This window comes from Gymnodraco acuticeps, unplaced genomic scaffold (genome assembly GCF_902827175.1).
Source record: "Gymnodraco acuticeps unplaced genomic scaffold, fGymAcu1.1, whole genome shotgun sequence".
NCBI lineage: Eukaryota > Metazoa > Chordata > Actinopteri > Perciformes > Bathydraconidae > Gymnodraco > Gymnodraco acuticeps.
In genome coordinates, this window is record NW_022989942.1 from 1,554,106 (window position 1) to 1,576,813 (window position 22,708).

General features: G+C 40.4%; 1 protein-coding gene across 1 annotated transcript in view; it reads left to right on the forward strand.

Annotated features, from left to right (window-relative positions):
- The window catches only part of znhit6 (zinc finger HIT-type containing 6), a 47,290-nt gene extending 27,524 nt beyond the window's left edge, over positions 1–19,766 (forward strand). Inside the window, exons 6-10 of the mRNA XM_034210147.1 lie at positions 804–872; positions 1,111–1,191; positions 5,710–5,790; positions 15,936–16,060; positions 19,014–19,766. Of these exons, the coding sequence (XP_034066038.1) occupies positions 804–872; positions 1,111–1,191; positions 5,710–5,790; positions 15,936–16,060; positions 19,014–19,411 (754 nt within the window). The 3' untranslated portion in view covers positions 19,412–19,766. The remainder of the gene's footprint in view (positions 1–803; positions 873–1,110; positions 1,192–5,709; positions 5,791–15,935; positions 16,061–19,013) is intronic.
- The last annotated feature ends 2,942 nt before the right edge of the window (positions 19,767–22,708 follow it).

Here is a 22,708-nt window from a genome sequence, read left to right on the forward strand (position 1 = left end):
AAGTTGTCCTACAACTCTGATGGAGAATAGGTTCATGAATCAGCTCCACCCTTTATATGGCATATACTGTGGTCTTGGTCATCGAGCGTCTTTGCTCTGCATCGTTGGTAAACTAGATTGATTGGTGCTACTTATGTTTTGTTGAGTTTATCCACATAAAAAGAATGTTTCTCTTTAATTTCAGATTCATTTTAATGTTCCGAAATGGTGGATAGACAATAAAAGAAAAAAAGAAAAGACAAAAAATCAAAACGACTGGTGATTACTAGTACTAACATTATTGTTATATTATTAAATATTTAGTGCTGAATTACATCTTGTATTTCATATCTTCCAAACTGTTTGATATATTAAGTTTTGATGGTTATTCTGACATCCTTATGACATTAGTAGGTCAAAACAGAGCAGCTGTTTACGGGATAAATGTTTGGTTGCAGAGCACAGCACGCCCAGCAACCCAAAAACCCCAACCACGTTTAAGAGTTACTGCCCAGTCTATTACCCCAGAAAGAGTGATCATTATGTGATATCCAACAGCTGGTGTCCTAGTATTGAGTGTATATATCAAGGTCTCCATGGTGACTGGTTTATTCATTTACACGCACTCAGTCACACAGATGGACAAGATTTTGGAAGCAGCCAGGCATATTGTCTTGGACAGATCACGGCTGAATTTAAAACAAGGGCATTTGTGAAGAGTGCTGGTGACCTCATCTGACTTTGAACAAAAAAGCATCAAGCACTTTTTTTTTTGATAAGCTGGAAATAAAAACTAAATATGACTTTGCCTTTGTGTTATTTAGAGAGAAATTTTTCCTGTGGCACCTGAAGCTCATCTTTCCACAGAGCAGCACCGAGTTCAGTCAGAAAAGGTGAGTTACAAAACAATATTACATTTCCCAAAATGTATACCTCTTAAAAAACAGATGATCAAAATGGCTTTGATAGTCAAAATGCAGGTGTGTTGCTGTATGTATTGTTTTAGAAGTTCAGTGGACCATGAAGGTGAACATTCTGCAATCCAGCAATAGTTACTATTCAGATTTATACGATTGTAAAAGATAAACAGATGTTATCCTTAATCATTTGACTTGACTTTTTTTGTTTTAGGGTGTCCGACAGGCAAACCTTGGAGCAGATCTTGACGCCTTATATCCACCCTACAGAGTCGGACCCTGTCACACGTCAAAAGTGAGCATTTTTACTTTAATACTTACGTTTCCTATATTTTTGATCTTTCCCACAAAGATAAAAAAATGTTACCACAATTCGGACACTTAATCCCAGGTTCCCAGTATCAACGGAATATCAATCGAATACCCGTTCTTATTTATTTTCCAAAATAATTTTTGTTGTTGTGCCACTGATTAAGAAGATATGTGTGAACCAACGTATTGCTGTACTTCAGATAACTTCTTAACTAATAGTGGAGACATTTACTAACTTCTATTTGTTAAGGGAAAAAAAGCCTATATAAAGAGGTACAGTGCAGCGCTGCACCATCAGTGTCTCATTTATTAAAACAACAACATTGTAACTGAGAAACACTTAAATGCTACACTTCAAATGTTTACAATCCATCACTAAATTCATGGCAAACCAATTGTAACATCATGCAATAACACAGACGACATTAGTTGCATTGAACTGATCTTTTTAATAAGTTGTACAATGTAGTGAAACATGGGCTTGAGCTTCACTGAGGATCCTTGTCATTCTGACAGGGAGGCAAACTGCAGCTATTACACTTCACGTTTTGAAATATGTGAAACTCTGTTAATATAAAACCCACACTGCTCAAACTTCCTTACTTTTCCTAAAATTGGTATATTTATTTATTTGTTTTGGGGCGTGGGGAATGAAGAGAAAAATATAGTAGCAATTTATGAGCATGGGATTTTGACCCCTCATATAAACATATGCATAATGCTGCGCTATACTTTGCGGCCACACACCGTTGCCAAGCAACGCTTATTGTTTAGGTCCTTTGATAAGCAGGCAGTCATATAATTAACTAGAACTAGCTAGATCTGATAGATTTGGACATAGACGCGAGTGAAGTCTAACCGGACGCGAGAGAGAGATCAGATCAGATCAGCTGCTGCTGACGGAGAACACGCAGCTCTGCATGATCACAGCTCCGCCCGCTGTGATGGACCGTTGAGCCGAGCAAAAATACACTAAGAGTTAGACCTAACACACTTAGCTAGTTTATCTACTCTGGAACTAGCTAAACTAATTATATTTATTTGTTACTGTCGGTCACTTATTAGAGGTTCAGCGAGCTGCACGAGACTGACGGGCTGTCAGGAGAGGAAAAGAGAGCACCCGTTTATTTTTCCCATTTTATTATCCAGAATTACTGTAAACCTTTGAATTAAGTAGTTAAACTACTATTAGTAGTTTGTGTAAATGCATGTGTGTATGAATTATACGTTTTTGTTTTTGTATGATTTTAGTAGAATAAATAAAAAAAATAAAAAATGTCATTTACATAAAATAAATCTCATGTACCCCCTGCAGTACTCCAACGTACCCCTAGGGGTCCGCCTACCCCCATTTGAGAACCACTGATATAGATGATATAGATATTGATGATTTATGATACTACGTCGTTACAGGACAGGCTTACCATCATTTTCTTGTCAAATACATGCAACACGCTCAGTGGAAACTGTATGTTTATGGGTGTTGGGGTAGGGTGCAGACCTAACAATCAGCCGTGAGCTGCTCTATGCATCATATGTGTTTGTTAGCTGTTATTAATCCACCCAGCTTGGAAACTTCTTTCATGTCTCAAAGTGTCTTTGTTTTATGACAGAGTGTGGCCAAGCAGCCAATTTACATTAATGATTTTTGGGGATAGTGTTAGGGAGAGGTCTGCTGAAGCTTTTCCCACACTTGGGACCTTTTGTCCGCTGAAAATTAAGCTTTGTACAAATTGGCAATAAGGCCAAGGACATCATATCAAATAGGCGCTTTCACACCGCAGTACTTATCCCACAAAGGTTCATCAGAACTTAGTTCATGAGAACTCTTTAGTTCTCATGAACTAAGTACAGATCGCGTTCACACCGGAATAAGTCCCTGGGGGAGGATTAGGTAAATGAAGCCGCTGACGTCACTTCTTCTTCTTCTTCTGCTTTGGGTTTACTGGCAGGCCGCAAATAACTTCACGGCGTATACTGCCACCCGAAGTCCCCGGCCGGAAGTCCCCGGAGTTGGGGACTGGCTTCAGTAGAAGCTGCTGGGACTCCCAGCAGCTTCTACTGAAGCCTTCCGAGTAAATCGCCAGAACGCCGACACCTCCTCATCTCCACCGCTCCCATGTTTTCTTTTGTGTTGCCATAAGTTAGTCTCTCTGCGTTTGTGCACTGGGCTAATGCTAATGCTAATAATGCAATGCGAGGATAATAAAATGGCGGCTTCACAACACTTTTTTGGAGTTTTATGGCGCGTGGTTTGCAATCCGCCCAGCCAATCAGAAATAGGAACCTTTTTCTCCCACGAAAGTCCCTGCTCTCTAGCAGAGACGGAAAAGGGGGAAAAAAGGTTCTCATGAACTAATTTTAGTTCCGGATTTTTTTGGTGTGAACGCAACATTTCGGAACTATATCGGAACTAAAGTGGGAAAAGTACTGCGGTGTGAAAGCGCCTAAAGTGTGTAGCTTGTTGGCTGGGATGATGCGGAGGACAGGAAGAGATGGAAACATATGGCCTGCTGTGATGACCCCTAACAGAAGCGACCGGAAGAACATGTTGTCATGTCTGTTGAGTAATACTCAGTTGGCATATCCCTTATAAGGTGAGAAGTTTAGTCATCCGAGAGGGACTCGGGAATAGAGCCGCTGCCCTTTTGGGTCAAAAGGAGCCAGTTGAGATGGTCCAGGCCCCTAGTAAGAATGCCCCCTCCCTATTGGGGTGTTTCATGCATGTCCAGCTGGGAGGAGACTGAGGGGCAGACCGAGAACCAGGTGGAGGGATTGTATCTCCACGTTGGCCAGGGGGCGCCTTCGAATTCCAAACAGAGCTGGTTGAACATTTTCAAACTACTTTAAAAGTAGTTGAAAATGGACGGATGGAGTTAATTTATGGTCATCAACTTCAGTTCCTGATAAGACAAGTCATAATCCTTAGATTAATGTGCAGTATTTAGCGGAATAAGTCCACTATTCAGTTGTTTTGGTTAAGTAACTGAACTCGAGAATAGAAGTATAAAAGTGAACAAAGTGATAACAGACCTAGAAGTCAGCACCAGTTTGATTTATTATTTGTGTAACCTTTCAGTTTGACAGTAATCTGCTCAGCTCATTATTCTCTTGAAAGTTCAAATGAGCAGTTTTGCTATTGGCAACAACTGTGGAGCTGTGTTCAGTTACAAGTCCAATGTTCATAACAAGTGGGAATGTGACTGGGGAAAACTAAGCTAATTGAATTGCTAACAATAATTGCTGTTGAAATGCAGATACAGTATCAGCACTATTGCAGCAGCTTAACACCAGTGTGATGCAGTTACATTCATACGCTATTGCATCGTATCGTCCTGGGAACATTACATAGCATAGGAGTTTTGTGTATTGTCGTAAACTGTGTCGTCAAGATGCTGGCTGAAAACCACTGCTGCATACAGAACTCAGTTGTTAAAAAACAATAATTGTATTTACTCTACATTCTCACCATTATTTATTTAGAAATATAGGCAGTTTGTAACCATGACTGCAGCTTTGGTTTTTGATGGCCTTTATCAGGTCCGCTGTTGCCTGCACGCCTGACCAGAGACCCTGTCATTGAGTTTGGCAGCGGGGCTGAGGGATTTTGCCTCAGTTGCATACTGAGTACAAATGCGTCTGCATGCAAGAGCTCTTTACAGATTCATATTCACATCACTACTAAGTCTTTCTTAAATCACAGCAAATTTGAAAAAACATATTTACGTACGATTGTATTCAACTTTAATGAGAATATTTCTAACAAAGCGGATGAATAAGCTGCTTTTGAATGGATTTAATTTATTCAAACGAGCAAGAGACAGTTTTTAAAGGTCAATGTCTATCCTGATATTCAATATCAAGCCATCCAGTCTAGTTTGTGTTTCCCTGTGTTCTGTCTAATTCCCACAGCCTTACTTTCCTCCATTTATCTTTGGAATTTTGCCCCCGCAAGTCCGGTTTCTTGATTTCTAAATATTCAATATTTCCTATCCTTACCTCTAACAGAAGAGTGCTATGACTCATCTGACCTGACCTTCACACTGATAACTGTCAGCAGTAATCAGTCTACTGTAAAACCTACAGTAAGAGCATAACACAGACTATAATATGTCTTTAATACCTAACTTGGTCCAGTGCCAACCATTTAGACACAACCTCTGCTTAGTCTGGATTCAAGTGGGGTTTAACTCTCTACGGCCCATCAGCTGGCTGTTTACAGCAGGCTCAGGTGCCATAAGTTACATGGACTTTCCGTTTCACAAAAAACCTCAGTCAGAACATATCCATATGTCGATCAGTATACCAGACAAGTGTACATTTGGGTCTCTCCTGTGCTACACTCAATTAACTGTTTGTGTGTTGACCTTTTTTTCGATCAAGCTTAGGACATTCTAAAAAGTCAATGTCCCAGTGTTTTTAATTGTCTTTTATTAAAAAAATATTGTTATGATTGAGTTGAGTCTGTAACGTCCTATGTTGATTCAAATGTCTGTTTCAGGTTGAAGATGTATGTGCAAACTCCGCATGATCAGGTCAAAATCTTCATGAAAGCAGAGGGGAGAAAGGCCAACTCTGTGAGGTGAGAGTTACTTTTTATTTGTCATCCTTTTCATTTTTATTATCAATATAACTAACTTTTCTAACTTTTCGTATGCAGACAGAAGGTATATTTTTAGTTTTAAACCAGGACCTGTGCTTACAGACAACCAAAACAATTGGGATTGGTTTTTAACAAAAGCAAACAAGTCAGAGTTTTCCCCCCGAGGGTTACATTGTAGGTGCTGAATAAATTTTTCAGGCAACGTCGTTATTCACTCTTCATCTTGACTTTTGCTGGATTTATGGGCCAATTTTTGAAAGAAATCTGATGACACTACATCAGACGATATTTATTTTCTATATATATCTAACAATATTACAAATATAAACAAAAAATTCAACACTCCTCTAATTGTGTTTATTGGGGTACTTGCGTACTAAATAAACCAACGACTTGACTTACAATATTTATTTAATAATATTTCTATTTATTTAAGAATGATCTTATCGCTTTTGCTAAAGTGATCAATCAGAATCAAGTAATCAACTAAGCTGTTATTAATGATATTTCATAATCCGTTCATTGCTCCACCATCCGGTCTTTGTTACCATTTGATTCCACTGTCATGACCGACATGAATGTATGAAATCGAAATCATTTGTATATGAATATTACATCAGTCTTGTAAATTCCTGCGAGGCTTCACAGACTTTTGGCATGGAGGCTTTAGGAGGGTTTTCTCCTCCCCTTTTGACTTTATTTCCAACATCGGATACGCCATTGATCAAGAAAATACTACTTTAATCCTCCTCTTCATCTCTCCATCATCCCTCTTACTCACCTTATGTTTCCATATTCCCTTTCCGATGTGCTTTCACTTCCTGCCCCATCTGTCAGTCTCTTTTGAATGGGGGTCAGGGGGCGGTGTTGATAGTACCCATTTGCCTCGCCTGCTTTCAGATACTTTGGCTGTCCTCCACTTCTACTTAGTCATGGAGTGAATGATGATCCTCGGAGCTCATAATCATTGCCCCGTCATGAAACCTCCCATCCCATCCTTCATCCCTGTTACACACACACACACACACACACACACACACACACACACACACACACACACACACACACACACACACACACACAGCTTTTGTTGTTCCCAGTCGGCTGGGGTGCGCAGTCTGCGCACGTTTTCTAAGCAGATCAATTATATTTGATAGCAGCATATAGACAGGAATGAATGAAAGACAAGTGTAGAGTTGTGACATGCAAACCAAGATTTAAATTGGACCGTCAGACTGCCATCACATGACTTTGATAAAAGTTTGATTACTTTTAAATGTCCCGTTATCTCTGATGCAACATCACAGTGTCCCCTTCAGAAAGTTACTGTGGAAGAAAAATAATCCTTAAAAAGGACTAGCTGACACTAACATCCACTTGTGGTGACAGCTTGGAGTCTGATAATATAAATACAATTGGGAGGAAAGCGCTACTAATGCTGATCCCCCAGTAATTTATTTACAATCAGGACCTTAAAGGTGATGACGTTTAAAAAAAAATCTGTGGAAGCCGTAGTGCTGTAAAAAGAACGACCAATCATTTTAGCCAGCCCGGCTAAAATAACTGGATGGCCTACCTGCCTGTCAGCCTTCAATCTGTGCACAAACTTATCTCGTGCCCTCATTGGTCATGTGCGCGTTCGTGTGTGTTGGAGGAGGGGCTCTGTAAGGAAGTGGCAGATTTTTTCCGGTTGTGTATTTTCAAATTCTAGCGCACTCGAGCTGGTTTCTCCAAAATTACCTACCCCACCTTTAAATAATACACTGAACAAAAATATAAATGCAACACTTTTGTTTTTGCTCCCATTTTTCATGAGATGAACTCAAAGATCTAAAACATTTTCTATAAACACAAAATAACCATTTCTCTCAAATATTATTCACAAATCTGAAAAAATCTGTGATAGTGAGCACTTCTCCTTTGCCGAGATAATCCATCCCACCTCACATTTGTGGCATATCAAGATGCTGATTAGACAGCATGATTATTGCACAGGTGTGCCTTAGGCTGGCCACAATAAAAGGCCACTCTGAAACGTGCAGTTTTGCTTTATTGGGGGGGTCCGTAAACCAGTCAGTATCTGGTGTGACCACCATTTGCCTCACGCAGTGCAACACATCTCCTTCGCATAGAGTTGATCAGGTTGTTGATTGTGGCCTGTGGAATGTTGGTCCACTCCTCTTCAATGGCTGTGCGAAGTTGCTGGATATTGGCAGGAACTGGAACACGCTGTCGTATACGCCGATCCAGAGCATCCCAAACATGCTCAATGGGTGACATGTCCGGTGAGTATGCTGGCCATGCAAGAACTGGGATGTTTTCAGCCTCCAGGAAATGTGTACAGATCCTTGCAACATGGGGCCGTGCATTATCATGCTGCAACATGAGGTGATGGTCGTGGATGAATGGCACAACAATGGGCCTCAGGATCTCGTCACGGTATCTCTGTGCATTCACAATGCCATCAATAAAATGCACCTGTGTTCGTCGTCCATAACATACGCCTGCCCATACCATAACCCCACCACCACCATGGGCCACTCGATTCACAACATTGACATCAGAAAACCGCTCACCCACACGACGCCACACACGCTGTCTGCCATCTGCCCTGAACAGTGAAAACCGGGATTCATCCGTGAAGAGAACACCTCTCCAACGTGCCAGACGCCATCGAATGTGAGCATTTGCCCACTCAAGTCGGTTACGACCACGAACCGGAGTCAGGTCGAGACCCCGATGAGGACGACGAGCATGCAGATGAGCTTCCCTGAGACGGTTTCTGACAGTTTGTGCAGAAATTATTTGGTTATGCAAACCGATTGTTGCAGCAGCTGTCCGAGTGGCTGGTCTCAGACGATCTTGGAGGTGAACATGCTGGATGTGGAGGTCCTGTGGTTACACGTGGTCTGCGGTTGTGAGGCCGGTTGGATGTACTGCCAAATTCTCTGAAACGCCTTTGGAGACGGCTTATGGTAGAGAAATTAACATTCAATTCACGGACAACAGCTCTGGTGGACATTCCTGCTGTCAGCATGCCAATTGCACGCTCCCTCAAAACTTGTGACATCTGTGGCATTGTGCTGTGTGATAGAACTGAACATTTCAGAGTGGCCTTTTATTGTGGCCAGCCTAAGGCACACCTGTGCAATAATCATGCTGTCTAATCAGCATCTTGATATGCCACACCTGTGAGGTGGGATGGATTATCTCGGCAAAGGAGAAGTGCTCACTATCACAGATTTGTGAACAATATTTGAGAGAAATGGTTATTTTGTGTATATAGAAAATGTTTTAGATCTTTGAGTTCATCTCATGAAAAATGGGAGCAAAAACAAAAGTGTTACATTTATATTTTTGTTCAGTGTAACTAGTATAATAAATAACCACATGTGAAAACTTACCGTGGTGCCTTGATGATGGTATGAATACCTGCGTGAGTAGCGGGACACAACTCTGTAGATATTTAATGGTTTTTGCACGTGCCTCACTGCTCATGTTATTGGCATAGTTTAGAGGATTTATGAAGGATCTACTTAGTGTTAAATAACATATGTAATGGGTATTATAGTGTAAAAAAAGAAAGCTTAGTGATGTCTTTCTTGTACCAATCATGGTCTGTATCCTTATTCCTTACATACAAAAAGGTTAGACTTTGTTGTGCCTTCAATAAGAGTTTAGTGAAATTAAACTAAGATTATCCACTTGCCTGATCTCTTTGACCGCATGAATCAAAGCTTTATGACAACTTTTTAATGTACAAACGTGAATACAAAAATTATAGAAGATGATGGAGTTTTGATAAAGTGTTTCTAAATCGAATCAAAGAGTGAGTGCACTTGTAAACTGTTTATTGTTATAGTCACATTTACAGGGTATGAATGTGATGTCATCCTACTAGATCATCATGGTCTCTGCTCACACATCTGAAAACATGCAGTCAGCATCTGCTTTTGTTCTGCTATGAGAAAGCATATATAACTCCATAAAAGCTGTTTTGCAAATTGACTGCAAAGATACAATTGGTTTTTAATGGATGCTATTTAAAGAAAAGTGAAGTTGTGATGGCACACACATTTTTCCTTTATGTTAACATATTGAAATGTTTCCCAATTTATATTAGCTATGTCTTGATTTTTGCCAAATGTTGCTTTAAAAAAGATCCAGGAAAAGTACAATTTTACATTTTACATATGTTGGTATTTTAGCTCACCCAAGTATTAGTAGCTACCTCAGGGTTCCTTTTTTTGCCATCATAATGAGGGGGAGTATCATATTAAATAGTCATGCCATGGTGAAGAGGTTTGTAGGCAAAGTCATTGCCTGAGAAACTCCTAATAAATGTGTCATCAATCTAACAGTGTTACAGATGTATGGAAGAATACTTAAATTAAATGACTCCAAGCACGTTAAGCCTGATACACTCATAGTCGTAAATCAGACTATAGAGAAAGGATGTTGTGTCTTGTCAAGTCTGTGATAATGAGTAATCCAGTGGTATAAATCTCCCTCCCTATATCTCGCTTTCTCTCTGAGTAACCTTTACCTGTCATAGCGTACTAGCTTTGAAAATGGGGCTGCATAATGAAGGGATTTTAAGTGCGCAATTTAGATCATGAACTCAGTGTTTATTGTCAACAGTATATTGAAGATGGATAAATGGAAAAAGTGCGCAATTAGGATGCTTGTCCTCAGGGTAATTATCTTAAATTAACTAAGTAGAGGTACATAACAGGACCACAGCTTTTATAAGTAAAGAGGCCTCTGCAGACTGAGGTCAGATCCCATTATAGGGGTCCCAAACAAGGTCAAATCAATGGGACCACAAAGGGGCCTTTTAAAATGATGTAGTCTTAGAAGAAGCCCCTCATTTTGAAGCGCGTTATTCATGTTATGAAGACATGGACAGCATGGCTACTTATGGCACATTTCTACTGCAGCGGGGTAGCCCCGTTTAAGCGTCCCTAAGCGTCCTCGCTCAGGCCTCGGGCTGCCTCGCTGGCCGTCCGAGGCCATGGCGCATTTCCATTACAGTTTAGGACCTGGGGTAGCAACGCAGTGTAGGCGGGGCGATCGGCTTTTTGGCGGGCTTTTTGGGCGGAGCGACGCTGGGTAAAACTGCAGTGGCGTCATCTTCAATGCGACACAACTCACAAAACACACACAACAATGGAGGATGTGGAAGCGATGTGGAAGCGATTCATTTAAAAATGCTGTGTATAAAAATGCTGCAAGCTTGCTTCTAGATATATATGCGACGCTAGGGATGATCTTGCGCGCGATCTTGTGACGATTCTCTCTGACCAATCAGCAGTCGAGAGTGTTGACGTCACTAATTCAGCCCTGGCCCTGGCCTGATAGAACCACGAGTTTATGGGGCCGGAAAAAGTACCCGCTAGCCGGTGCTAAGCTATATGGAAAGGCCACCAAAAACTGGCCTGGCCGCTTGAGGACGATTAAGGACGCTTAAACGGGGCTACCCGCTGCAGTGGAAATGCGCCATTAGAGCCAAGTCTAACACAAAGGGCATGTTTTTGTTGCTGTATGTTTACTGGAATATCAACTCACTCCTATAAAAGAGCTCTTGTGCTAAGCTAAACATAGCTGTGCAACCAGTCAACATTCTCTTACTGGAAAGGAGACAGACCGTGCATCAAAAGAACCATTCACACATTCTGTATGTTTGTTTGTGTTATTTTGTATGTTTATTTTTTATTCATCCCACTCCTAAGATCCAGATGATGCCCTTTCCTAATTTCCCTTACCTCTTTTCCTCTCAGCCAGCCTGTTGACGTGCCAGAAGTAGAGATGTTTATATCTTTGCAGCCAAAAAAAGGAATCCTCTGTGTGTGCATTCAGTTTTTTTGCCAGTGTTGTGGAGCCATCAGACAGTGATGTTTCTGTCCTGTCCAGGCAGTGTTTTCACTCACATATTTGTGGCAAACCCTCTCCTTAACCCTCCTGAGTCTGTCGATCTGCTCTCCTTCAGCTTGCCCTAAAGCGATGTTAGTTTGTTATGTTAGATGCTTCCACAGGTCTCCTGTTATGCTTGACTGGTTTGGGCAATTGTTACTAAAATAGCAAGCAGGTTATATTGGGCAATTGTATGTCACTGTTAGACTGTGGAAATATGTTTACCAGAATAAATATGTGGTCAACCTTATTAAGCCTTCCCTAAATTATTGGTCACTAAAATATAGTGCACTACATATTAAAGGTCTCCTATTATGCTATTTTTAGGCATATATTATGGGTCTCAGATATATAAAAATATATAAAAAACATGTCTATGATGTGTTTTGCTCAAAATACAAAACAAATCATGCATTTTAGACATCCCTCATATCCCTCTGTTTTAGCCCTGTTAGAGAACTGCTGATTCAGGGTCCTTAGCTTGAGGGGGGGGGGGGGGGGAGCTTGTGCCTGCTCAGAATTACGGAGATACAGCTAAATGCTCCTGTGATTAAATGCCATATCCTGTTCCAAACCACATCAAGGATTATTTATGAAACAGTATGGAGCTCAAATGCTTTTTCTCTTGCGGGTTTACCACAAGGTGAGTTCCCTTTTTTTATTTCCTGCCTTATTACACATACTGTCACGATCTTGGTGTTATGTCACGGTTTTAGTTTTGTATGTCTAGGTTTGGGATTTATTTTGCTGTTCTGTTCTCCCTGTTTCATGTTTTCCTCCTTGTATATTGTCTGGTCCTTCTCCCTGTGTTTTCCTCCCTGTCGTTAGTTTCCCTGGTGTGTCTGATTGTCTAATTGTGTTCACCTGTTGCCCTTGTGTTTCTGCCTCCCCTGCCCGGCTGTTTCTCGTCTCGTGATTACCCCTCCCTGTATTTAGGCTTGTCTCTTCCTGTCGGTTCATTGTTTGTTTTTCCTGTCTCCCTTCATGTTGTTCACAATCGTTTTTGGTATGTTGTCTTCCTCGTGTTACTCATGTATATCCTTGCCATGTTTTTGTTGATCAGCTTTTCTTTAATAAAGCTCGCTTTTGTTTATAGACCTTTACTCTTTTTGTAGTCTGCTTTTGGGTCCTACCTTTTCCACAATCCTTGACAGTGATGCTAACACATACTCTCTCCAGTACAGGTTAGCTCTGAGTGTTAGCGATGCTTGCTAATGTAAACAAAGACCATATTACATCCAAAACAGGTCGGGCATTGTATCTGATAGCAACGTTTTTGATAGTTCCGTGGGTCCACATTTCCGATATTACGTCATATCGGACGCAAATCTGGATCAGCTCCTTTGTACCCCTGTTTTTAGAGATTTGGGTACGGAGGAAAAGAGAGAGGGTTTTGATTTCTGACACTTTTTGAGTTCCCTGACACACAGACACATATTTATGTATAAAAGACATCAAAAAGTGAATTTTGCATGATAGGTGACCTTTAAGACGATACAATTTATCCAACTGTCTCGTATGCATGCTACAAACACAATATATTGTTACGTCAATCAACTCCAAATATCAACCTGTCATATAAGGTTAGGGTTTCAAATTCAACAAATACATGTATTAATTATTATAATAACAATAATAACTCATAAGATCGTAACACTATTGGAGCGCTAACAAAGTTTTGAGTTCTGTCAGAATCAAGGCAAGGCAAGGCAAGGCAAGTTTATTTATATAGCACTTTTCAACACAAGGCAATTCAAAGTGCTTTACAAAAAATGAAAGAGATTAAGAAAATGGCATTTAAAATCAGACATTAAAAAGAAAGCAGAGGGATGCTCATAGAAACAACATTTTGTGTGTACCACAAGCTCCTAACTACTCAAAACTAACAGTGCCGCTTCAGAAACAACAACTTGTGTGTTAGTGCTGAAGCTGTGTCACCACCTGTGTGCCTCAGGCTACAGCCAGCAGGAATCCTGTATGTTTGCACAGTAATGTTTGGTAGCTCTACATTATTATGATTTACTATAGCTCAAGGCAACAATATTTTGTAAATCTAACCTCCTGTAGCTCCTGTGATGTGCATTATTGATGGTCAGGAGGTGCATATACTTGCTGTTATAAACAAACAGTATTAACGTCCTGTGTGGTGTTTAAAACAAATATGAATGTTGGTCAAATATTAACCTTTCAGATTATGCGTCATTTTAAGCATTACTTGGAGATTAAGCTGTTTGTCAGGATGCTCTACCTTGTTGGCTGAAAATCACTGATGCAGACTTCCCAAGCTGTCAAGAAATTCAAGACTCAATAACACTGGAGAGCTGCAAACAAGATGGCATCTAGTTGCATTTACTTGCAAATATTACCAGTGAAGGTTTCGAATGGCAAGTTCAGCATAGTATTGATAATGAATTGTAAAAACAAAAAGTTTAGGCCACTTTTTATTCAATTTTTAAATTATGCTCAGAGGAAATGATATTCACTTGAAGTTACTTAATGTTGGACTTCAAAAGATTTTACCAGCAAAAAATGTGTAATTACTGGAGAACAGAAATGGTGGCAATTGGAGTTGCAATGTCACTGCAAAGTTGTTGTTCAAAATAATGCCTAGTTGAACAAGAACCTTTCAGTCTTACATATGTTTCAATGATAGTACCAACTAGCAGGCATCTCTGGACAGGCCCAGTTTATTTTTTGAACTGAATTACAAAGAGTTTTCAACATAATTATTTGTTATCACAATCATATATTTTCAGCATCATAATATTTTGTAATATTTGTTGTCCTTGTACCTTCTTCTGTATCCGTGCTGATGGGTGTCAGCATTAGAGGGGTAAACAATAGGAACCTCAGTGAAGAGAACATCAGTGTTGCCCTCTGTTCTGTTCACCAGAACACTATATAGAGACCAGATGTGTGTGTGTGTGTGTGTTTGGCTGAGCCATCCAGTTGTGTTTTTAGAAATGGCCAATACTTTTAACAATGGATTAATTCAACACCACAGGGAGCTGTAATCTGCTCTGCCATCTAAACTTACTCTCTCTGTTGTTTGTATACACTCGTGTTTTTGTTTGGTAAGTTTATCCATCCAAAAATAAAAAAACATCCGTGTTCCTTAATACGGTAAGTCAGGCACAAAAACAAATTAAATGGAAACAGTATTTGTCTGGAATGCAGATTACACATGGTTACAGTCCTTTGAGATATTCTGCTTTATATAATTACTTTGCACATACCAGCATTTCAATACTTAACCTTTGACCATATTGTTATCTTTCTACCCTAAAATTACCTGAGCTATTTCTTCTCTTCTAATGTGGACATGGTCCAGAAATACCCTTCAACTATTTGTTGTAGAGATATCTTGTGTGTTTTGAAGCCCACAGACTATCTCTTCTTTCCTTTATCCTGTCGTTCAGGAAGTGCCAAAAATGTAGCCATTTATTTGTGATATCGTCTGGAATGATCTCTCGCCCACCTCTGAGAAACTCTTCCAGGAGGGAGGGCTTCTTGGAAGTAGCCCCGCCAGTTAAGACCTGTAAATGTCACATTATAGCAGAGTGCTTTGATTGGCTTGGAGAGTGGGTGTCTACCTAGGCGGTTCTCAGTCTGCTCGTGCTTTTAGCAAAACAAACAATGGCTCAACAATCTCCACTCTGGCATGGCTTTGACGGTTGGCGGGGTAGGTGCCAGTTACTGTAAACATCCAAAATATATAATGCTTCGTATTACGGTGGTGACAGCCTAAGCAGGATAGTTCTGAATCACTTGAGTGTAGAAGCAAGCCTTGTCTCCCAAGAATCCAGTTAACTTTTTAGTCTGGTGATTTATGACCGTCACTAATGCATGACAGGACTACGTAGACACAAGACTGATGTCATCTCATACAAAGAGCCAAAGGAGGGGTATGAGATCTGCTTAATGTGAGATATGTTGTTGATGCTTGGTCAAGTCAGTTTCCATCTCTTGAGAACTCAAAGCAGGATATTCAATCGGCAGAGCCATGAATCAAAAACTCTATCAATCCTTAAATTATTCTCAACCATCAAGTGCCACAATCGGCCCGGAATATAAAGTTGTCTATTCAAAAGTGTCAACAGTTTCTATTTTTTCTTTGTTTCAAGCTTCATACACTTGCAATTAGCTGAAAGTCACAGCATATGTTGTCTTGTAATCACCTCTTTGTATTGTCTCAATTTGATCTGAAACAGGTACCATCACTTGGACATTAACAAGACCCTAAAGGACAACCTGAGCTTCAAAACAATGATTGAGTATCCTGTGCTGCATGTTGTACTCAGAGACCATTGGAAGGAGTATCCACTGAAAGGACCAGGTACAAAAAACAACAACCAATAGGCGCGTTCACACCGCAGTACTTTTCCCACTTTAGTTCCGATATAGTTCCGAAATGTCGCGTTCACACCAAAAAGAGCCGGAACTAAAATTAGTTCATGAGAACCTTTTCACCCCCTTTTCCGTCCCTGCTAGAGAGCAGGGACTTTCGTGGGAGAAAAAGGTTCCTATGTCTGATTGGCTGGGCGGATTGTAAAACTCCCAAAAAGTTTTGTGAAGCCGCCATTTTATTATCCTCGCATTAGCATTATTAGCATTAGCCCAGCTCAGAAACGGAGAGAGACTAACTTATGGCAACACAAAATAAAACATGGGAGCGGTGGAGATGAGGAGGTGTCGGCGTTCTGGCGATTTACTCGGAAGGCTTCAGTAGAAGCTGCTGGGAGTCCCAGCTGCTTCTACTGAAGCCAGTCCCCAACTCCGGGGACTTCCGGCCGGGGACTTTGGGCGGCAGTATACGCCGTGAAGTGGTTTGCGGCCTGCCAGTAAACCTAAAGCAGAAGAAGAAGAAGTGACGTCAGCGGCTTCATTTGCCTAATCCTCCCCCAGGGACTTATTCCGGTGTGAACGCGATCTGTACTTAGTTAATGAGAACTAAGTTCTGATGAACCTTTGTGGGAAAAGTACTGCGGTGTGAATGCGCCTAATAACTAACTTTAAATGATATGCCCTTCAACTAATTCCTGCACCAACACTAACCTACTAATCCTTTGTTAGCATGATATCATTCCTTCTTCACCACATTTCAACTGATCTTTTCTGTAACTAAACATGTGGGACATGAGTAAAAACCCTATGTAGCCCTAACACACAAACCTCTCTCCACTTCCCCAATTCCAACAGCATTGTATCATGTCCTGGTTTCTCTAGCTGAGACTTTGTGACTCCATGTTCCCTTATTTTTCACTATGGCAACATGCTACCCCAACGGAAATGAGGGTGTTCTGCACAGCATCACTCACATCAACCTAACCTCAACAGTGACGGTGGCCAAAAAGAGGATCAAACATTGCTTACTTTTCAACGGTGACCTCAAGAGTTTTGAAATGACAGAATAGGAGAAAAACAGCCTGTGGCTTTTCTCACCTGTTTGTCTTAGGGAACTGGAAATTAAACTAGGTCATGAACAACTGCTTGTTATGAATAAGCATACAGCACTAGTGTTCTACTCAGTGTGGTCAAACTGTGTTCGTATATTCCAGTAGGGTTAGTATGGTCATCAAAGACCACACTAACCCAGTATCATTACACTGTCAGACCCACACAGGCTCAATGACGAATGAGGTCATTTTAGTAGGAGTGTGTTTTCAGTGATAAGGCCTTGGTGCCACACTGTTTTGTTATAATGTTAGCCATAGAAACATCCTGTTGATTGCAAGTGCCATGGCCTGGGAAGCTGGGCAGGAAGTGATAAAGAGCAATTGGACACTGGCGGCGGCACATCAGTGAGGATAAAGTAATGTTGAGGGTCAAGCAGACTCCCAACATGCAGTGTAGAGCCTGTTATCTTGCTAAAACTGCATTCAGCCAGTCAGGACTCACTCTTCACTGCCTTATTGACCCTGAGCATCTCAAAAAGATATTTTAACATTGTTACCTGTTATATGGGTAATATTGTTAAATGATTTAAAAAATGTTCATGGTAGAGCAGGCGGCTTATGTACTATGGCTTGATCCACATGGGGAGGACCATAATTCGAATCCGGCCTGGGACAATTTGCCATGTTCCCTTCCCTCTGTCTTCCCCCTTTCAAAACTCTCCCTTCAATCAAGGCACTGGTTTCCCAAATAAATCTATAAAAAAACAAAACATAATTACTAAAAACATTTGGTGGTGTAAATGGTATATGACGGTTTTTCTACAATTAGTTCTATTCTAAAATAGTTATATATCGCTTTGCTTTCAGTACCACTATATGGCCATTTTGAATCATAACCCCTGTACCAATACACTATCGAGCCTTAAGGCACAATACCACATGCAGATGTGACCATCGTCTGCAAAAGTGATATCAGCCTGAAACACCAAAGTTGATATCCGCACTGCATCAAAAATACAAATTGATTCGCATATGTAAGCAAATGTATTTTTGCTCCCTGAAAGATTGGGAAGTGAACTGGCCAGTGGCCACCCTTCGGTTCCAAGGCCAAGTCCCTACAGACTGAGCCATTGCCGCCCCTTTATGACAAAAACATATAGATGGATACATCACAGTCAACAATGTACCAAAGCAGGCTTGTATTTGTTATTTTTACTTAGTTGAGAATGCTCTCAACCCATAACTCAAACTCCTTACCTCAACTTTATAGGGTTGAAAAATGTTAGAGCCTTTCAATCCTATAAGTAATGGTCCGTGCGAAAGACAAGTGGTAATTTCGAGGCAGGCTTTTCCTTTCAATTGTGTTGCGTGTTTCAGTAAAAAGAACAGAAACTGAATTACACTTAACTCTCATAATATGGGATCAGCTTATAACCATTTATTAGAATACAGACAAAGACGTAATGGCAAAAATGTCTGAAGCTTTAAGTGATTTTTAAATGGGTTCATTCGTTTTATGATTCAGCAGACTGTTAGGAGATCATGTTGGGGTGTAATTGCATATAATTCACAATTATCATTCTTACAGTCATTTCTTTCTTTCACGCATGTCTATTCTGCTTTATTGCATAACTAATTGCTTGGCACCCAGCCTCACCCTGGAACCCAGCATGAAGCCAAACCATAGCGTCATCATTCCCAAACTGTCTGTACTCTTCCTCTCTTTCCTCCATGTGGCTCGAAGCATGACCCCAAGCTGTGCTCTAACCATATTTGTGCAACTGACCGCTCTGATCACTTTTGGTTACCTATTGACTTGTAAGAATGTTTAACTGCTGCTAGAGCTGTGTTTGATCATGCTTTTCATACGCCGATGGGGTCATATTGTTTCAGCTGAACCCGCATCAGCCTGCAATAGTTTCGCAGCGAAGAGGGAACGGGCGGATCGAGAGGAGGAAGATGTGATCCGAGTTTCACCAAGCAACATCTGGACAGAAACCCCAGACACCAACCCTGAAACTGAAGCCCCACAAGTGAAAAGGGCCAAGAGAGAAGCAGGGAATGAAGATGTAGAGGAGGGAGAAATCCCAGACAGTAGTGATGAAGAGGAGGAGGAAGGAACAATTGAAGACAATACCCCATGTGGTAGGAGCTGTGATGATGCCAAAAGCCCTGCTAATAACATGGAGATGATTAATGACAGGGAGGACTTAAATGTTAACGATGGTATTAATAAACACAGTGACAGCAGCAGGGATCTGTGTATTAATGAGGTTACTGATGACAATTGAGCTGTCAGAGAAGAGTGCTGAGGTCAGCATGACTAAGGAGGATGCTGTGAAAGAGCCTGTTCATACCCATCAGTGTCAGGAGGAAAATTAGTCAGCTAATGCTGCTGTCAGCTGTGGACTGAAATGATAATGCCCAGATGTTCAGGGTGAAATGAGCGAGGACGCAGACATATCTGACAGGAAGTCATCAACCTTGTGTCAGTGTACGGCAGACTATTGCCACCAGACAGTGTTTTCAGTTGTTTTTAGATACCACTTTATAATTGTGTATATGGAATCATTTCAATGTTTTTTATTTAGGTTTACCTTATTTGTCTAGAACCATAATTTCTTAAATAAAGACATTTTTTGGAAATCTTTGTCCATTTGTCCTTTACTGCTGCTCACTAATATTGCACCAAACATGGCTAATATATTGTTTTATGGTATTCTCATCATATTCATCAGTTAACTTTATTCTTTGCCTTTCTAAAAATATCTTGGACTTTCTATAATACCTGTCTTTATGTCAATGTATCGTCTGTTCTGAAGATTTTGATCATGGTCATTAGACTCCCATCTGTTCATATAGATCATGTGATCAAACTCCAGAGCACATGTCAAATGGACCTTAAGATCATGTCCTGTTTGAAAGAGAAATAGTGTGCATCAATTCCAATTTCTTAAAGTGTTTTTATTATCTTAGATAGTTTATAATAGTCATTTAAAACATCTTTGAGAATCTTCAAAAAAATGCTCTTCTTTAAAGAAAATAAAGCACAGCACTCAAGTGCAGTCTTTGTGTTAAACACTCATAGGGTCATGTGTCTCCGTCAATTTCTTTAAATATAAAAACTAAAGGAAACCAGCACCTTGCTGCACTTCTATCACCTTTGAAGTTTAACACATTTCTCCATTCTGTGAAGCTTCACTTATACCATTAGTCTGATTTTTACATCAGCTAATAAAGGTTTATGTTGAGATGCTCGTTTTTCTGACACCTCTGGGGTGTCTCCCTGTGTGAATGTGCTTACGCATGTGGTGCCTCTGCGTACCATATTCTTACCTAATGTTAGTTTATGACGACAACAGACTGCCAGATATAGTTGACAGTGTGGCTCATTGGTGGGGCCTGTGTTTATAGATGTGTTTTTATAACCTCTTGTGGATGTTAACCCCTATGGACGGGCGCTCTTTGATGTCCGTCCACTGTTGACGCATTTTCCACCCTTCTGCAGTCAGAGGCAATGATCTCACATCTGACTGCGCATCCCTCTGTGAGAGAGGACGCAGAGACCCATCACTCATTTTACTTTTTTTCCTTCCAAGTTCTATTTGAATGTCCATATTTATGTTTTACCATACATTTTGGACACATTGTTCTTGTGATGTCCAGCTGAGCCTTCATACAGCTTGGTCACTAAACGGCAAAAGGTTTGCTTATTTTTTGCTGCAGAAATGGTGTTTGTTTCATATTTGTCTTGGAACTTTAATATGCCATTGTTTGAAATATGTACAAAAATGGGCTGGCGAGTTATGACCAAACAAAGAGATAATGACATTGCTTTAAAAATCCCAGTAAATATTCTTGTTTATTATTTTGCCAAGATGAAAGGATTAATACCACACTGTCTGGGAAACACAAGCCTTAGGCCAACAGCTGGATAACTATTCTAGCGTAAAGACTGGAAACGGGGCAACAGCTTTCTTGCCTCAGTCCAAAGATGCCAAAATCTGTTTTCTCTCACTCCAAGCAAGAAAGCAAACAGCAATATTTCACAAAAAGGCAATTGAGTTATTTAAAAAGCAACATGGTGGCTGTGTTAGGCCTTCTCATGCCACCCACAGTACTATTGATCCAAAATAAAAAACATACAGTACTTTGATATGTGGTTCATTTTCAGCAGACAAATACACTGTACTGTGCAAAAACCCATGTGACATACCACCAAGTTGATGAAAGTACCAAACTCTGGTGCCTCCACACATCTGTTCCTTTATTTGTCCCGGCTTTGCCTGGTTTGAATTACCACCCATTTTATTTTAGCAGTTCTCTTAATTTTCTATCTCAATAAAGTTACTCAATGTGACCACTAGGGGTGTAACGGTTCACAAACATTTCGGTTCGGTACGTACCTCGGTTTTTTGGTCACGGTTCGGTTCGGTACGTTTTCGGTACAGCAGAATTTTTTTTCACAAAACAAAACATATATATATATATATTTATTATTATTAAACTGTGAATAATGTATTCACTCAAATAAATACAAAATATAATAAAATAAACATTAAGGTGCAGCATTTCGATGAACTGAAATAATCTGTATTTGAACTTTACTGTACTAGTACTCACAAAACATAAACTATTAGTTTTGGGTTTTTAATTATTATTAAACTGTGAATATTCACTCAAATAAATACAAAATATAATAAAATGAACATTAAGGTGCAGCATTTCGATGAACTGAAATAATCTGTATTTGAACTGTACTGTACCTAAGCAGCCAGTTTGACATTAGGACTTGCTTGTCATTGTATTTTCATGTTGTTTAAAGAAAGATGAACTTGTCCACATTGCTGCTGAAAGGGCAGATCTGCTGGCACTAACAATGTCTCCTGCTGTGGAGAACACCCTCTCTCTAGGGACAGAGGTAGCAGATACAGCCAGGTAGCGCTTTGCTAACATGGCAACATAAGGATATTTGGCGTTTGTAATAGCTTTGGCTCGGTCTGAACTCTCTGCGAGTGGTGGAGGCTTACATGCTAGCGGGAGTTGGGTTTGCACTTCAGTCTTTTTTCTTTTGGTACCGGTGATATTCACGTTCGAGTGATGCCTTTTCAAGAGTGTGCAAGTTTGATGTATTGCCAGCCGCGTAACCAATGTTAGTTGAACAATGCCGACAAACAGCTTTGGTTCGGTCCACCTGTCTTTGTCCGTCATCCTTGTTCGTAACTGCAAAACCAAAATGTTCCCAAACCGGAGACTTAAATGATGCTGGAGGATTTTCTAGCTCAACATTATCTGCGTTCGTCATTAATTTTCGACAGTTCCTCAAATTACTGACTACATTTGAACGCATCCCTCTGACCCGCTCTCATAGTATGCCTCTCATCCAATGAAATGACCTGCTCGCTCTATGACGCGTTGAACACAATGTGAGCAAATTACTCTGAATGCTGCGACGCAGCACCTGAGATTACTTCCAAAAAGTTGTTCACGTTTTCAATTTTTTACGTTTAACGTTATATTCGTTCGGTACACTTCGGTACACACCTGTACCGAACCGAAGGGCCCGTACCGAATAATTTCGGTACGGG